Genomic DNA, 17,138 nt, shown 5'->3' with positions numbered 1-17,138 from the left:
AAGTTCATTGAACTGCTACTCAGCATGGGGCACGTCCCCTGCTAACTCCTTAAGCCAGTGTCACCTCACATCTAGTGTCTGCTTGGATCTGCATGGCATGGGAGCTGAGCCCCTACCACCCCAGGATTTGCAGGAGCTGCAGAGCACTGGATGGAGTGAGATTATGTTCTGCGAACTTCCTAGAGACAAAGAAAGGAGATTTTCAGGCAGACTACTAAAGAGCATGACCGTAAACTACAGGCGATGGTAATTTGCAAGCCTAGATCTGGGCTCTCAGCAGCCCCTCTTTACTTATCTGAAATAGGACAGAGGGAGTGAGCATTTGAGCTTACATTTGGAGAATTAGAATGGCAAAAGTAACAAAGACACTTACCACTGGAAAAGTGCAGAGACAAAATTTTATAAGTTGAGCAGTGAGAAGTTTATTTAAAGCAAAAAGGTGCACACTCGGAGAAAGGGGAGTGCAGGCTACCTCAAATAAGAGGCGCTGAAAGATTTGGAAAATGCTATACACTTAGAAAGTGCAGGCAACCTCAAAGAGAGGTGCACCCCTAAGGTTTTTAGGGCCTGGGGTTTTATAGGCATTGAGAATTTTCAGGAATGCGACAAAGGGCCAGGTGCAGACTGGCCAAATTGTCTCAGAATGTTCAATTTTGTTAAGACATTAAGTTTCTTTTTTTTTTTTTTAAACTTAGCACAAGAAATTTACTGCTTTGATTCCTTTCAGGATATCAGCTTCTGTCTGGAAGCATATCAATGAAGACTGTCTCCCCTGCCTCCAGGTGGACTGAGCCACCATCCATTTGATTAAAATGAAATCTTAGCTTTAGGATAGAATTCTTCCTGAATAAGCTGCACCTTTTAGCAGGTGTTAAAGTAAATCTTACAATGATGTGTTCTAATTGACACAGTAAAAACATAGGCTATGCTGAGATACTTTTCTTTATCTGAGGAGTATTCAACATTCTAAGTCAAGTTGCTCTTAGTCTTCTGAGCTTTTTATTTTTAACTGGTTAACTCTGAATCCTTTCTGGTGGGCTTTACTAGCCTTATTCTCTTCCCACCCCACTCATATCTGTTTTCCTGCCTAGCATTTTGATAGTTCTCAACATTCCCTCTTTAAAGGGAGAAGCAAGGAACCACACTAACCCTTTACAGTTAGTCAGCTTTTCATCTCACTAGTAAAATCTCTAGTCTGTTCTGCTGAGCCTGGTAGAAAAACTAACTCCCCAGTGACTGAGCTGCTCTCCAGGAGCACATAAAATGCCCTGGTATGAGGGTGGAGAATTAACAAGTCTGCGTTGTCATCAGTGCCACTGCCATCACAGAAAACAACAGACACACAATCAGGCCAGTATCCCAGTGATGAGTTAACATCCAGAAAGTGGGCCCTGAGGGGTGATGGTAGGAGATGCGGCCAGGGAGGGCTGAAATCTCCGAGGGGCCAGGCGCCTGATGAGGATGCCAGAGAAAGAGTGCCGCCAGCGTCATGATTCTGCCAGCCAGCTGGGTGCTAAGGAGAAAATCCTGCTGGGGAAACACCAGTCACTGAAGTAAATTCAAATAGGAGAAGAAAAGCTTCCATCAACTCTGAGTATTATCTAAAAAGTGTTCTGCTTAGTATCCTGATGTACAGGAGTAGGAAGGCAGGAGTTAGCTCTAGGGATTCCTGAGAGGACAAATTGCAGCCAGATTATCCAAGGCTAAAGGCAGCCGACCCTCTTTGCTGGAGACTTCATCTAGGCACACCAGAGCTCTATCCTGCTACTCTGTTTTTTTTTTCATACGCATAAGTTCTTCCCTCAGCAGGCTTAGGATGGTCACTGACCTCCCTGTCTGCAGTGTGGAGCACTCATCATAGGGTCCCAGAAGGAAGCAACCCCATTCATTCCTTTCCAGCGAAGAAATGTTAATGAAGGGACTGTTCACAGAGGTGGGGGTGGGCCTGAGGCAGCCAGCCGGAGGCTTGAGCCCCCAGCGACTGGCAATAGCAAGAAGCGGTTATCCTGTCTCCTAGACGTGTAGGGGTGGAAGGAAATTGTGCCGAGGAGCCCTGTGAGAGTGAAGTCCCTGAGGAGGTGTGTAGGGTAGTCCTAGGGAGACAGGCAGGGAGGGAGCATGTGCCCATACCCTGTCTCTCCTCCTCCTGCTGCCCGCTGACCTCTTGCCTCCCATTGGTTCACCCTTTCTAGACCCCTGCTGGCAAGCCAGGTGAGGGTGGGGTGAGGTAGGCAACTCCCCTTCCCCCCCACCCCACCCCACCCCCGCATAGAGCAGGGCACAGCAGGGCAGCGACTGGATTGGGGCAGGTGAATGGACCCAAGAAACCAGCACAGAAGTCTTGAAAAGTTTTCTTAAAGTCCCAGCATTTATTTATACCATAGCCTCGTGTGAGATATTTGTAATACCTAGAGGAGACAGCCTTTTGTGGTCCACACTCCAGGCAATGACACAAAAGTGGCTGCAATAAGTGGCTTTTGTTCATCTCTAGAGTGGCAGCATATGGGTCACTGTATTAGTAACATCCAAATTACAAATCTCAAGGCTACGGTAATTTTCAGATTTAAATATGTAAAACATTTCAAATTTTCTCTGATTTTTCTCTAAAAGAGCAACAAAGGAATATTCCCTGACAAGATGTTACAAGTTTGCTCTTCAAGCTAATGCATATTTATTAGGTTCCTTTGCTGCTACTAAAAAAAATATGCACAGAAAATTCTTTCACAAAAGCCCTTTGAGCTGCTATCCATTAATGTTTGACTGGGGATTTTGCTTTCAGAGTGGTTAGCTCTCTCCACACCCAGCACAGTGCACGGTTGGGGATGGGAGGACAGGTTTGTAGTTCAGGGGCTCCATCCTGGGGTTGCTTCCTGTGCTCCCTAAAGAGCCGCTCACACAGCACCAGGAACCACAGACTGGGCTGAGAGCAAGACCAGATCGCCCACCCCATCAGCGACCTCAGGAAGGAGCCCCCAGAGAGGGAAGTGGAAACTGCTCAGAAGTTTTGGTGATGTGTGTTTCTCATGCTTTGTTTTCCAGAGTTATCCTATTCCCTGAGGAGGAGGGGAGAACAGCCCCACAAAAGCCCTCACCTATACCCCTTTTGATTTTAAAGCAAGACTGAGTGCTCAGGTCTTCATAAAGGGGCAGTAATTGTCTTTGCACGTCCTCCTGCCCACAGCTTCCTCCTTAAGCCTTGGACTCACAGTACCCTTCGTGTCCCTGTGAGTCCCAGTGTGACCAACTGGGCTTCTGAGAGGTCTTGCGAGGAGACTTAGCTCCTTCTTCAGAAGGGCAGGGCTAAGGCAGGAAATTCCACTTAGAGTTTCATTCCTTTGGCATAATGGTTTGTGTTCTATTAAAATACAAATGCCCTAGGAAGGAAAGTATACCAAAGCCTCACAACTCATTTACTCGGGGTTGGTCACTCCATGGCCTGGGGGCGCTGGGCAGCAGTTTGCCACTACTACGTTACATTTTCCTGTAAAGTCTTTTTCTCGTTGTCTCTCCAGAGCCTGTTTTAAAACGGTTGTAGACCCTGGACATTCTCGGGATGGAGGAAGCCCTTCCAAATCTAAATGAGGGGAGAGATAGTGAAGGTCAGAAAATGCTCCAGGCTGGCCCTGTCCTCCTTACCAAGCTTTTAAAGAGAGCTGAATTATTCACAAAGACAGTTTGCAAATGTTCTGGTCTTGTAGTTAGGTACCCTAGAGAGAAGAAAGGTCAAAATACTCCTGGTACTATGTGTATTATCTTGATTAAGGCAGTCAGAGACTTAGTTGGCTCTAAGGACAAAATATGGATAGAGAAGCATGTTGGAGCTTCTATGTGGCAACTGCTCAATGATATGGGGCAGGAAAAATATTTAAAAGTGGTTTTATTACATTATTTGGATCAAAGACTAGTTCTGGTTAAACTGTAGAAAGGCATTCTGTACCTGGCATGGATGCATTGTGGTTGTTAAGTGAACAGTCTTAAGGCATCAAACATTTAGTAACTTCACTGTCCCCACCAATGCAAACCTTGAAAGTAAGTAATCAAGTGAAAGGATAGTGGCACCATTTTAGATCCTGTTTTACATCACCTGGTAATTGGAACTGGCAAAGAAGTGAATTGGAGTCTCTGAGTTTTGGAGACGAGGCAAAATCAAATTACCCAGTGGACAGCGCCATTGCCTGTCTGACTCACTCAAACCAGCATGCATCTATCTGCATGCACCTAAGCCTAGGGACATGTCAGCTTATTTATTTAGTGCTAATATTTCTTGTTTTCACTATCTGTCCTCTCTAACTCTTGTCCTCCATGGATTGCTTCTAAGAATTCAGTGACATACTTGTATTTTGCACGTGCATAGGTGAGGTATGGCAGGAAAGGAACAAGGCTTGGAATGTTCTTTGATTTGGGTTGTACAGTATCTCTAAAGGCTTTGGTAAGATTCAAAAATTGCAGAGTATCATCTTTCTGGAAAGGTGCTGTCAACAGTGTGGCTAAAGGGGTAGCATGTCTAACTGCCCTGATTGATGTCCTTCCATCCTGGGAAACCAGTGTGCTGCTCCTCTGGAATGAACCATTGTGTTAAAGTTGGTCCCATAGGCTTGTTCTGCTATGGCTACTCTATCTGTGAGGTAGCTGATTGGACTGTGTAGTGGTATGAATGAGTCATTGAGTGTACAGTGAATGGTTCCTTCCATAAAGCTACGTGTAGAAACAACCAGATATGAATTGTTGCCAATAATAGTAACACTAGGAAACAAAAGCAGAGTGTGAATTAAACGAAAAAAAGCCCTTTAGTATCTAATGGCCCTTTCAGGTGAAATCACAGGTGTGTGAATGATTTGAAGGGGTGATTTTTTCCAGCCATTTAGAAAGGCATTTTCTTAGGTGGCATTTTCAGTGTGTTAAAAATGAGCATTATACCACTCTGCATTCTACCATTCATTATCATTGCCCATGCAGGGAAGATCTTCACAGAGTGAAGGGTGGTTTTGCATCAGATGAATTGGGAAATGAGTGACAACTATACAAAAAAAGAGCTCTTCAGTGCTTTCAGACCACTGACTTCACCAATTTATACTTGAGAAAAGGTAGAAAGCAATCTCATTGATTAGTTTCTGGCTAGGATATTGAGAGACTATTTGGAATCTAGAGTAAAGGGGCTATAGTTAAATAAATGATGTGAATATACTCATTTAGAATTTTAAAAAGAAACTTTAAATGTCTCTAGGCATGAATTCTAGTAAATAGTTGTGTTCTATTGATGGAATCTAAGGGGAGGAAATGCCTTTCTGGGATCAATGTGAACATCTTATTAGAATAACAGGTTATTATCTGTCTGGAGGTGGAGAGGTTGTCTGGTGACCTCAGTGACCAACAGGCATAGCACCTCCGTGGCCACTTGGTCTTTGATGTGAACACTGGTGGCATGAACCGAAGTGGCTTTCAAAGTTAAACTTTATTTAAAGGTGAAGTTTATAAGCAACAGCCGATTTAACTTGGCATATTCCAGATTCTCAAGATGCTAAATTCTGTCAATAATGAGAATACATGGAGTCTTCCATTGAGGAACTGGCTGTAGGACACTGGTGTAGGCATCTGTTTGGAGAATTATGACAGAATACTGTGCTATTCATGTTCACTGTTCTGGCCAGCACATTTCTGTCATTTGGTAAACACTTCAAACAAAGATATCAGACTTGTGTCCCTATCCATGTATACCCATGGCATGACAGTTTCTCCAGCAGTGCAGAAAGCTAGTCAGGCCCAGAAGCTCCTGTATACAAATGTGAAATTAGAGGAATGTTAGAGACCATTTAGTTTGTACCCTCATTTTGCATATGCAGAAACTGAAGCCCAGGAAGGATAAATGATTGCCCAAGGTACACAGCCACATGGGCAGCACTTGATCCTATTCCTTCTGTCTTGTGGTCCAGTCTCCTCCCTTTTGAGGCCACTTTGGACTGTACTAGGTAGTTTTGAATCTCCCTCAGAGGAAAACTTAGATTTCTCCTCTGAGTGAAAGCCCAGGAACAAACACATAACATTCACCATTCACCAATGATATGGAGCTATTCTCCTTACATATTAACTTCACTAGGAAAAACAGAAATCCCATGAGAATGGAGGGACCAAGTAAAAGCCAATGAAATGGGAGCATCATTGACAAAAGGGTAATGCTCACCTTACATTTTTGTCCATGACTGCATAGGCTACCAGAAACACGGGGCTAATTCCTTCAAGGGACCTTAACCCTTTAGTTCATTATTTCTTCACTCTGAGGACCCAACTCTAAGTTTTCATCTCCCAGGGAATAAACCATACTCCCACTTCTTTTAATGAACCTGAAAAGCATCTTCAAAGAATCCAAATGATAGATGGTTGCAACAGAACCCAGTTACATCAGGGCACCAGGGAAATGAGCTCACTTATTTCCAGAGCTCAAACTGTATTGAACATGAATAATGACCCAAGAGCAAATGGTGTTCAGACTACCTGAAGTTATTTAAGTTTTTATAGCCAATTGTTTAATAAATTACAGCCTTCCTTAACTGTAGACCTGCAGATGAACTCATAAAATATGGATTGAATACTTTATGTATGATATAGCTATAGCACTGCAAAGAAAAGTGGCATCAAAATGCATGTGAAAACATTTTATATTGGTTTTATATCATGAGGATGAAGGGCATTTGATGGTCTGTGAAGAGATGATGTCTGGAGAATGATGTCACTGGGCACTCTGATTTGGGATGGAGAACTAATTTCTTTAAGGAGCCCAAGAATTATTAAGTTAATGGCCAAGAAAGGAAAAAATGAAAAAAAAATCTAGAGGAAAAATTCCGTTTCTGCAATGTAACAATTTGAAGAAAAAGGCCTATTTTATCTTTTGATTTAAGAGTAGATTCAGAAACTTCTTTGCTCATTCACTCCTTAGCCCTCTATATGCAAAACACCATGAGTGGTTACATAGGGCAAACCAGAAATAAATGGCTGTCTATTTTTACTTTTTTAAAAACATATTTATAGAAATACAATTTTTATATCAAAACATTTACCTTTTTCAATTCAGTGATTTTTAATAAAACTGACAGAGCTGTCAACTGCCACCACAGTCCAGTTGCAAAATATTTCCATAGCAAAAGATCTCTTGTGCCCATTTGCAGTCAGTCTCTGATTACACCCCCAGCCCCAGGTAACCACTATCAGTTTTTATCTCTATAACTTTGCCTCTTCTGTATATTTCATATAAAAATTGATGAATAATATTCCATTGTATAGATATACCACATTTTGTTTGTCCATTCTCTAGTTAATGAACATTTTGATTGTGCCACCTGTTCATTATTGTGAATAATGCTGATATGAACAGTCATATAAAAGACTTTGTGTGATATAAGTTTTTGTTTGTCTTAGCTAGATAGTGGTATTTCTAAGGCATTCAGTAAGTTTATGTTTAGTTTTTAAAGAAACTGCAAAACTTTCTTCCCAAAGTGTCAAAATCATTTGACCATAAATGTAAGGATTTATTTCTGGACTCTCAACACTGTCCATTGACCATATGACTCTCCTTATAGCAGTGCTGCACTTTCATGATAGTACATTTTGTAATAAAGAAGTGTAAATCTTCCAAATTTGTTCTTTTTCAAAATTGTTTTGGCTCTCTGAGTCCTTTACATTTACATGTAAATTTATGATCAGTATCTCAATTTCTGCAATGACAACAATAAAAATTACTGGGATTTTGATATGAATTATACTGAATCTATAGATCAGTGTGGGGAAAATGGCTATCTTAACAATATCAAGTCTTCTAATCCATGAACATGTTATGTCACTCCACTTGTTAGATCTTTAATTTCTCTACATGTTTTGAAATTTTTAGTGAATATATTTTTTACACATTATGATAAATTTGTTCCTAAATATTTTATTCTTTTGTTGCTGTTATAAGTAGAATTCTTTTCCTAGTTTTATTTCAGATTATTCATTGATAGTACATAGAAATACAATCCATTTTTTTGATATTTATCTTGTATCATGACATATTGCTGAACTTGTTAATTAATTTTAGTAGCTTCTGGGCATATTTCTTAGGGTTTTCCACATATAGGATCATATCTTTCATAATAAGGAAAGTTTTACTTGTTTGTTTCCAATCTGGGTGCCTCAGTTTTTTTTCTTGTCTGACTGCACTGACTAGTAAGTACCTCAAGTACAATACTGAATGGAAGTGTCAAGGGTACCTTGCCTTTCTTCAGAATTTAAAAGAAAATCAGTCTTTCACTATTAAGTATGAAGTTTCATGTAAGCTTTTCATAGATGCTTTTCACCAAGTTTAGGAAGTTCTCATATTCCTAGCTTGTTGAGAGTCTTTTTCTTGAAAAGGTGTTGGATTTTGTCAAATGTTCTTTGTCTATGCATTAAAAAAATAGCTTTATCCTTTATTCTTTGAATATGGTATATCATATTAATTGATTTATAGATATTAAACCAGCTTTGCATTCTTGGGATAAATCCTACTTGGTCATTGTGTAAAATCCTTATATGTTGCTAGATGTACTTGCTAATGGTCCCTTGTAGATTTTTGCATCCATATTAATGAGGAATATAGTCTGTAGTTCCCTTTTTTAGTGATGTCTGCTTGGTATGGTATTGGGGTAATACTTGGTCTTCCCTTTTTTCATCTAAGTGATTGTCCTGGTAATTTCTGGTTTCCTAGAGCTCCTCTTTTCAGTCCTCAGCCAATAATCTGGGGTTTAACATTCTCAGTTCACTTGCATGCTTCCACTTACTGTATTTGCATCTGAAGCCAAACAGAGGCCAGAGAAAGAGAGACAGAAAACATTGGCAGGTCCCACCCTCTTGGGACCATAGTGCCACTAATCAAACAAAAAGATTTCCCTCCTTTAGGGTTTGAGCTCCTTTGAGCCCACACTGCAAACATTGCTACATGATTTCTTGGGGACTCAGGTCTGAGAATTGGGGAAAAGGGGGGAGGGAAGGGGATTTCTGTGTTTTCTCTGAGTGTTAGGAGTTCATTTCCCAATCCTCAAGACAGAACTAGAAGGCTTCTAGAGTTCTCTCTACCTGCACTGTTGTGCCCACTTCTGTGTTTTGGGATGCCTTGAGATCAGGCCAGAAGAAAAAAATGGTAAACTCCCCACTAGTTTAGTGGTACTTCAAATTCTTGTCTTCTTGCTAACCCATTTGCTACTATTTGCTTTTTAGAATCCTTTAATAGATTTTATTTAGAAATCCAAAAACTATATGTCTTCTTTTTATTTTGTTTTCTAATAATTTATTTAAACTTTATTTTACAAGAGCATTGATCCTCAAATTGATTGGGAGTTAAAAATAAAGACTATTCTAGATGATGCAATGGGGTATATTTTGGGTGAGGGTAGTGAGGATTTGGTCTTTCTATTAATGATCAGTCATCAGACATAGAAAATAGGACTTCAGAGCTGGACTTTACAAATCAAAAATGATGCTGCCTGTTTCTCCATGTAATGGTCACAGCCATGACATTTATGCCAAACCTTAATTCATAGGAAACCATTTGGAAATAACACAGTGGTCTCTTCCTTTGCTTTTTCTGAAATGGCCTGGGAATAGGGTCCTCCCAAAGAGATTATGACTGAGCTGGGTTCTGAAGGGTTTATCTGAAACAAGAAGGACCTTGCTTATTTCTAAGATCTTTTTTCTCTGTGTTCTTCAGATTGGACAATTTCTGTTGATTTGTCTTCAAGCCTCTTTCCTCTGTCATATCAATTCTGCTGTTGATCCCTTCCAGATAGTGTGTGTTGTACTTGTCAGTTTTTCATCTGGCTATTTTTTTAATAGTTTCTATTTTTCTGCTGAGAACAACTACCTTACCATTCCTTTCAAGAGTATTTACCTTTACTTCATGTATTATAGTTATAATTGCTGATTTAGAGTCTTTACCTAAATATTCCAACACATGGGTCATCTCAGTATTGTGACCAATTGATTGCCTTTTCCCTTAAGAATCGGTCATATTTGCTTACTTTTTTTATCTTTCATTTTGGATTGTATATGGATATATTGAATATTATATTTTAAGACTCTGGATCCTATTCAAATTCTTTGAAAAAAATTGACTTTTTTTGTTCTAACAAAATTTTGTTATGTTTAGACTGCAAACTCTGTCTCTTTATATGGACAGTGGTTCCCACATCAGTTCAGTTTTAAAATCCTATTCCCAACAATATAGAACAGAAAGTACTCCAGAATGAGTATACAGTATATGTATAATCTGTAATTTTTCAGTAATGTGATTCACAGAAAGAATCCCAAGCTACTGCACACCTGTGATTTTCACTGTCTGCCTTGACTTTTTGTATCAGTTATTAATGTTTTATCTTTTTTAGCAACAGAAATTTCAAGAAACTCCAACAAAAAAAATCAAATCAAAAAAATGGGATCCCCTCAAAGGCCAGAAGGTTATTGCAAGATGTGATGAAAATGGCTTTTACTTTCCAGGTAGGTATTTTATTTTGTAATATTCTTTGTTAAATCATATTATTCCAGGGACCAGGGGTTCTCAAACTCTACTTTCCTTGGAGCACTCACATTTCATGAGCTTTACTATGGTATTCCACTTCTAAAATGAAATGATGATGGGGTTTCTCCCCTGTTTGTGGGGGAAAATAGCTAAGAAAAAATAGTATTTATTTCAACCTCTCATTTGTTTAGTAAACAAAGTTTATTGCATATCTACTATGTTCCAGGTATGTAATATTAGTAAAGTGCTAAAGTGCTAATCTAGTATAGTGAGCAGACAGATGAAAATTCTTGTCTTCACACATCCTAGTGAGGGAGACAGACAGGCAACCAAATGAAGTATGCAGTATGTCAGATATAGTGCTATAGAGAAGAACCAAGCCATGAAAGGGGTTGAGAACGTGAAGGCTTAGGTTGCAATTCTAAATATGGTGGTCAATGAAGAGCTTCTGGGGAAGGTAACATATGAATAAGGACTTAAAGGAAGATGGGAAAGCCATGAGGTGATCTGGGGGAAGAGAGTTCATATCAGAGGAACCAGCAGTACAAAGTGCTGAGGCTGGAGTGCATGGCCTTACAGGAGGAAGAGGCTGGCGTGGCTGGGCCATAGAGGTCTGCCCAAGAGTTTCTGGGACATGTGATCCTGAAGGAATCATCCAGGTGAAGTTCAAGTGAGAACTTTGTAGATAATGAAAATATGTGTGAAGATCTAGATGTGAAGAAAAACATTTTATATCTGGAGAAATAAAAGATGATGGCTGGAACCTAAAATGCAAAGAAAGGGTAGAAAATAATAAAGCTCTTCAAAGAGGTTAGTGTGGGGCCATTCATAAAGAGTCATGTCAAGAATTTTGGACTTTATAGGGGAGCCACATATAAAGAAGGGAGAAACACAATCACACTTGATGCTTGCAAAAGATCTCTTCCATTGCTGTGCAAAGAGTGAATACAGAGGGTTAAGATACCACCTAGGTCCCTGGCTTGGGTTATAAGGTAGATAGTAGTACCTATTGGAGACAGTGATGTGGACAGGAGGATAATGACAATGACTTGTGTCTGAGATATGATGCATTGTAGATGTCCTACTTTTGTGTTGATGTTTCAAAAATCTCATCTCCAGAGAGATTTCCTCCCTAGACTTCTAGACCCATATCTCCAGTTGCTTCCAAATGCTAAAGTTACCAGACATCAACACAAAAGCAGTCATTGAAGTCATGGGAAAGGCCTATAGGGAAAAGAGCTTAGAGAGAGAACCCTGAGGAAGATCTGTCAGGAAAAAGGGTTTAACAGAGAAATATACCTGGTTTTGCATAGGTATTATCAATCACCAGTTAAAAGAATAATTCTTTATTAATTAAATTACATCTGTGTAAGTGGGAAAAATTCTTCAGCAGGAGTTTCAGATACAACAGGCATATGTGTAAAACTGACAAGTAGTACATTTCATTTGAAATTTGGTAAATGTGCTTGGGGTTAACTAGATGAGAGTAAGTAGGGGTTCGAGTATTTGAGATGAGCTTACAGGCTAACGCATGAAACTCTTCTTTATAAGAGCAAGGCCGAAAAAAGTAAAGTGCTAAAGTGCTAATTTCTCTGGGGCTCAGATTTGCTAGGAGGTGATTATAGGAGTTCACCCTGCTTGTTTTTCTGAACTGGAGCCCTGGAGAGGGGTCCAAGGTTAATTTGGCAATTGAATGGAAATGCTGTAAAGAACTGGATTCCAAATGCCTGGATTAGGGCTTGAGATCAGTTTGCTAGTCCAGTGTCCCAGAGAAATGTAGAATGACTGAACTTTTCCTTCGCACCATCCCTGAATAATAAGAAAATGCCCAGGACCTACTGCTACCAATCTGGGGAAGTAGGGGAAATGGGTAACACCGTGGTCATATGTAGTACCCGAGGCCATGGCAGCAATGATGAGCACCCTGTTTTTTTTTTAAAAAGTATGCTTTTCTAGGCAGAGAACACAGTCCTAATAGCTTCATAGGATCTTTAAGTTTTGGCTGTGATCAAACTCAAATAAGTCAGTTTAGAGGAAGTAAACATTTGAATTTAGTCATATAATCAGTCATTTTGATTAGTGTCTAGTTAGTAAATATTAACTCAGCCAAATTAAATGATGGTACATGGGTTACTAGATGTACTTAGGTTTTGTTCCCTCTAACCCCTAAATACAATTACTCTTTTCTTGTATTGGGAATTTCAACTCTACCAGCATTGTTATTTCTTACAAATATAATAATTTCAAATTTGCAGGAAAGTTGTAAGACTAACACGAAGAATTCCTGTATACTCTTTACCCAGATTCACCAGTTTTTGACATTTGTTACACATTGTTTTCCTAACAGGCAACTCTTTCTAAAAAGTAGTGTTTGTTTTTCTAATTAAAAGCATAAAGTCTTTTGCTCAGGCCCCCAATCTGTTTTTGGTAGAAATGTGTGAATAATGTGTAAAGAATATTTCAAAAACCAAACTAACACTTGAATCCAAGAAGAAAACAGACACAATGGAATGCTGGTTTTCATATATGTGCAATGAAAAAAAAAAAGGTTTTCATTTTTTTGGCCATTTAAAACAAGAGACTTGAACCCAAGATGAAAATCAGCAGCCGTTCTTTTCCACCTAAAAGGATATGGGACTTTGCCAGGGCAGGCGTGTGAGCTGGGGCGGGAATGCCAGGCACTCTGGCCATGGGAGCCCAGTGGGGACATGGACCTTTTCTGTCTTGAAGTGGGAGTCTGCCTGCAGCTGTTACTGCCTGGGAAGTGTCTGTGCCAAACTTCCCCTTAATATTTATAATCCCTTTATAATGGGAAAATGAATTTCAACTGGGATAAATGACAAACTGCATGAGCTTTACAGTGGCTCCTTTCCCATTATGGCACTCTCTTTGCTTGTAAAATTAAAAGGCACAGAAACATCTTGCTACTTTTCTCTTTTTCCTTCCATGCTGTACCCGGGAGGGAAGCCATGGGATGCGTTCAACCGAGCTACCTTCTCATTTATCTAATGTTACATGAAAAGCTGATGATGAGAGATCAAATTCTGTTTTTTTTGCACAATCTAATGTTGGTTTCTATATCTAAGTATTATAGAAGGAAATATGGCTAAACCAAATAGATAAGGAAATCAGATGGTAGGAAGTCCAGGAAGAGGATATTTGTTTCCGGGAACGCTGCTCCTGTCAGGATGGTTTCTGGTGGCGCTGGATGAACAAGTTTGTGCCCGCTCTGAGTTCCCAGCACAGCGATGCTGCAGACCAGAGCATCGCCCTTCACCACTTTGACCGGCTCAACCCCCATGTGCCTTATACAGTGTCCAACGTTATCTGGTGGAGAAATCAAAGGGCACACTGATTTAAAGAGACCAAGTGTTATAACTTAGCACAGCCAACAGGATGGGGCAAGTCTAAGGGAATAGGCATTATTTGTCTGTATATTTTATTTTAAATTCGATTCCTTCCAGGGATTGTGAAGAAGTGTGTGAGCCCCACCCATGCACTAGTGGTCTTCAGATACGGAGATACCAAGGTTGTGCCCATCTCCTTTATCACTCCTGTTGGGGGCGCCATGCCCTGCCCACTGCTCCAGGTATACCTGCTCCAGCAGTCTCTTCCTGGGGCACCATAATCAAGAGTTGTGGTTAATGGGATGGCACGCCACTGTTTGGCCCTTTGCTGATCATCTGGGTGGGCTCCTGCAGGGGACTTGTGTTTGGCAGGAAGAGTACTGGCCCTGTTCCTGCGACCCCTTGCCTGGCCATTCCTTTGCTCAGGCCCCCAATCTGTTATGCGACTTCACAACTGCACAGACTTGCTTGCATTGTACACTAAGGCCAATAGTTGCTTTACAGACAATAGATGGTGGAGGCAGCTGCTGTAACTGCTGGTGCCCTTGAAACTTTAACTGCAAAAGATTATATTAAAACAGATTTAATAACAAGGGCAGAGGTGGCACTTTCCTTGCATTACAGTCAGTTGATGTCAGACCTCAATGCCATAAAGCACTTACCCCTGAACATGCATTGCACAGGTGAGCTGGGCTGCGTTCCCACCTGCTTATAAATTCATAAAACCTGTGCTGTGTCTGGCCCACCCTTCTCCACTCCTCTCATCCTGGCACTGATGCCAGAGAACTCCACTTCCGCTGCTTCTTAGCTGGGGTGAACCGGGAGGCAAAGCACCTGAGGAGCACCTAGGATTCCATGGTGGTTGCCTGTTGGCTACCCCAACAGACCCAGGGCACATGCCCTGCCCTTTTCCCCTGACAGCTGCCCCTCTCCACCTGACAAATGCCCCTTCACAAGACTGACTTTCCACTGGAAGCTGCCTCTTTGTAACTTTGGCCTGTGGATTCTAAGTGTGTGCTTTGGAGCACCGTTAAGCAAACCTGCCTCTTCCCTTTGTCTGGGTGACAGCCTTCCAGGTATATGAGGACACTGTTCACGTCTCTCCTTGGTCATTCTGTGAAACACTCCCGGTTCCTTCAACCAGTGTTTACAGGTGGTTTCCAGACCCCTTGGCATCTTGCTGGCTGTCTCTGGGTCCTATGTCAGGTGGAGAAGTCCTTCTAAAACTGGGCTTCCCCGAACTGATTACAAAATCCACGTGTGGCCCAAGGAGTGCAGGGGATCTGGGAATTCTTGACTCATTATGAACTGAGAAAAAAATATGTATTTGAATTTTAACATTAGTCCTTGCTAATTATCATGGGGTGTTTTAAAACAAGCATATTAGTATTATCTCTGAGATCTATAAGCAAAATATGTGCTATGAAATACATTCTCACCTACAGGTTGGAGATTACGTGTTTGCCAAGATTGTGATACCCAACGGATTTGACTTCTATGTCCCTGCTATTGTCATAGCACTTCCAAATCAGGATGTGGCCCAAAATAAATTCTACACAGTTTTAAAGTGTAACAACCAGAGAGTAAGTGGATTTTCAGTAAAAAAAGGACTTTCTCACACGGCAGAAAGTGGCTTCTTTCCCCCCAGCCTTTCTTTTGGGCTCCTTCCAGGCCCTGCCATATGTCTGGGAAGCGTGACTGACTGCCTGGCTCTGCCCACTCCCGGGGCTTCCGCTCCCTGTGGTTGGATTCTGCCCACTCTGCAGCACAGGATCTGCCCCCAGGGAGGTCTTTGGGGCTCTCACTCAGGATGTGCCCGCAGGGGAGGCTGTCCCTGCAGCCCTTACACCACCACCCTCCCTCACTTCCCCACTGCCACCCAGCCTGCTCCTGCCTTAGGCTCCCCTGCCAGGCCTCCCCATGTGTTTCCTAAAAGCTTTAGAGGACATCTTTATGAGTTTCCGAATCTGGTGATACAATCTGCCTGCCTGATGTCCCTGCGTAAACACTCTTCTCATTAACCTCAAGGAAAAGCCCCACGTGACCCCAGCCAGCCCCACGAGCTCGGGTTCCAGCCCTATGGAAGGACGCAGCAGGCTTTTCCAAGCCCTGACTTTGCCTCTTCCTGGACTGCCCTTTTCCTCCTCTTCCCACAGAAACTCCTGTCACCTGACCCTGCCCACCTGTGACTTCATACTGAGGCCCTCAGGGTTCCCCTGTGCACTGTGCCGCCCTCTTCCCTCACTGGCCCCCTCACCCATCTCTGATCCCTTAAAGGCAGGGACTATGTCCTATCCATCTTGGTGCCCTGGCACAGCCCCTGAAGAGAAGGTTCTCACAATTGCTTTTTAAATTTCTTGAATGAGTGACATTTCTAAGGGAAATAACATTGCCCTGATGAACCACATACTATGCCTGGAAAATTGACTAGCAAGCAAAAATCAGGAAACATAATACTAGTGGTTAACTTTATTAAGCACTTACTGTGTGCCACAGGTACTAACCCAAGTGCTTTACACATAGTGGACAACTGAATGCACAAAACACTGTGAGGTAGGTACTGTTATTACCCCCATTTTCAGATCAGGAAACTGAATCAGCAAAGTTAGGTCACACACAAGGAAGGCAGAGAAACCCGTGTTTGAATTGAACCCAGGTAGTCTGGCTCCATGGCCCAACTTCCTAGTGTACAGAATCAAAATATCCAGTCAGTTCCCATCAGGGAGAGAGCATGGTAAATGGACTTAGTTTAAGGGAACAGGGAAGCCCATCAGAGCCAGTGGCTCCGGAACCACCGTGTCCAACCTGATAGAACAAGAGGAGAAAAGGGAGCCTTCTCCTCACCCCAGGAAAAAACTGCAAAGGAAAACCGACTTTCTAGAGCTATTCGAACAGTAAAGAAGCCAGTGTGTAAGGACAGCTGGTGGGGAAACATGTCTGGCATGCGGCACTGCTCTGGGCGTATCTACTCGGTATTAGAGGAGAAAGAGAGCAATCCCAGGGACACTGGAAGAGATGCCCCTGCGCATGCCCGTGGGATGGGGGTAGATGAAGCAGCGGGCCGGGAACCCTGGGAAGAGCCTCGGAGCCCAGGAAGGACCTTGGAATTTACCCACAGTGTGCCCTGGAGGCTAGAGCGGCATGGTTGGGGGATAGACACTGAAGACAATTCTGAAAGATTCTGGGAGACTCCTGGGGCTGAAGGTGGGGCAGTCGGCAAGCAAGGCTGGTCTTGATTTGTAAGTCCAAGAAAGAGGTGACAAAGGCTA

At 41.9% G+C, this 17,138-nt stretch overlaps 1 protein-coding gene across 4 annotated transcripts in view; it reads left to right on the top strand.

Moving 5' to 3' along the window:
• Positions 1-17,138, top strand: part of VWA3B (von Willebrand factor A domain containing 3B) — a 206,573-nt gene that overhangs the window by 180,432 nt on the left and 9,003 nt on the right. For 3 of the 4 annotated variants that reach the window (XR_012132934.1, XM_073240008.1, XM_073240004.1), the window contains exons 23-25: positions 10,389-10,500; positions 13,987-14,111; positions 15,315-15,452. Coding sequence is in view for 2 of the 4 variants with exons in the window: in XM_073240008.1 (XP_073096109.1) it covers positions 10,389-10,500; positions 13,987-14,111; positions 15,315-15,452 (375 nt within the window). In the remaining 2 variants the exon portion in view is untranslated. The remainder of the gene's footprint in view (positions 1-10,388; positions 10,501-13,986; positions 14,112-15,314; positions 15,453-17,138) is intronic. The other variant, XR_012132935.1, reaches the window with a different exon arrangement.

This window comes from Manis javanica, chromosome 1 (genome assembly GCF_040802235.1).
Source record: "Manis javanica isolate MJ-LG chromosome 1, MJ_LKY, whole genome shotgun sequence".
NCBI classification, from domain to species: domain Eukaryota; kingdom Metazoa; phylum Chordata; class Mammalia; order Pholidota; family Manidae; genus Manis; species Manis javanica.
Note: the sequence above shows the minus strand (reverse complement) of the source record. Positions and strands in the feature narration are given on the sequence as shown.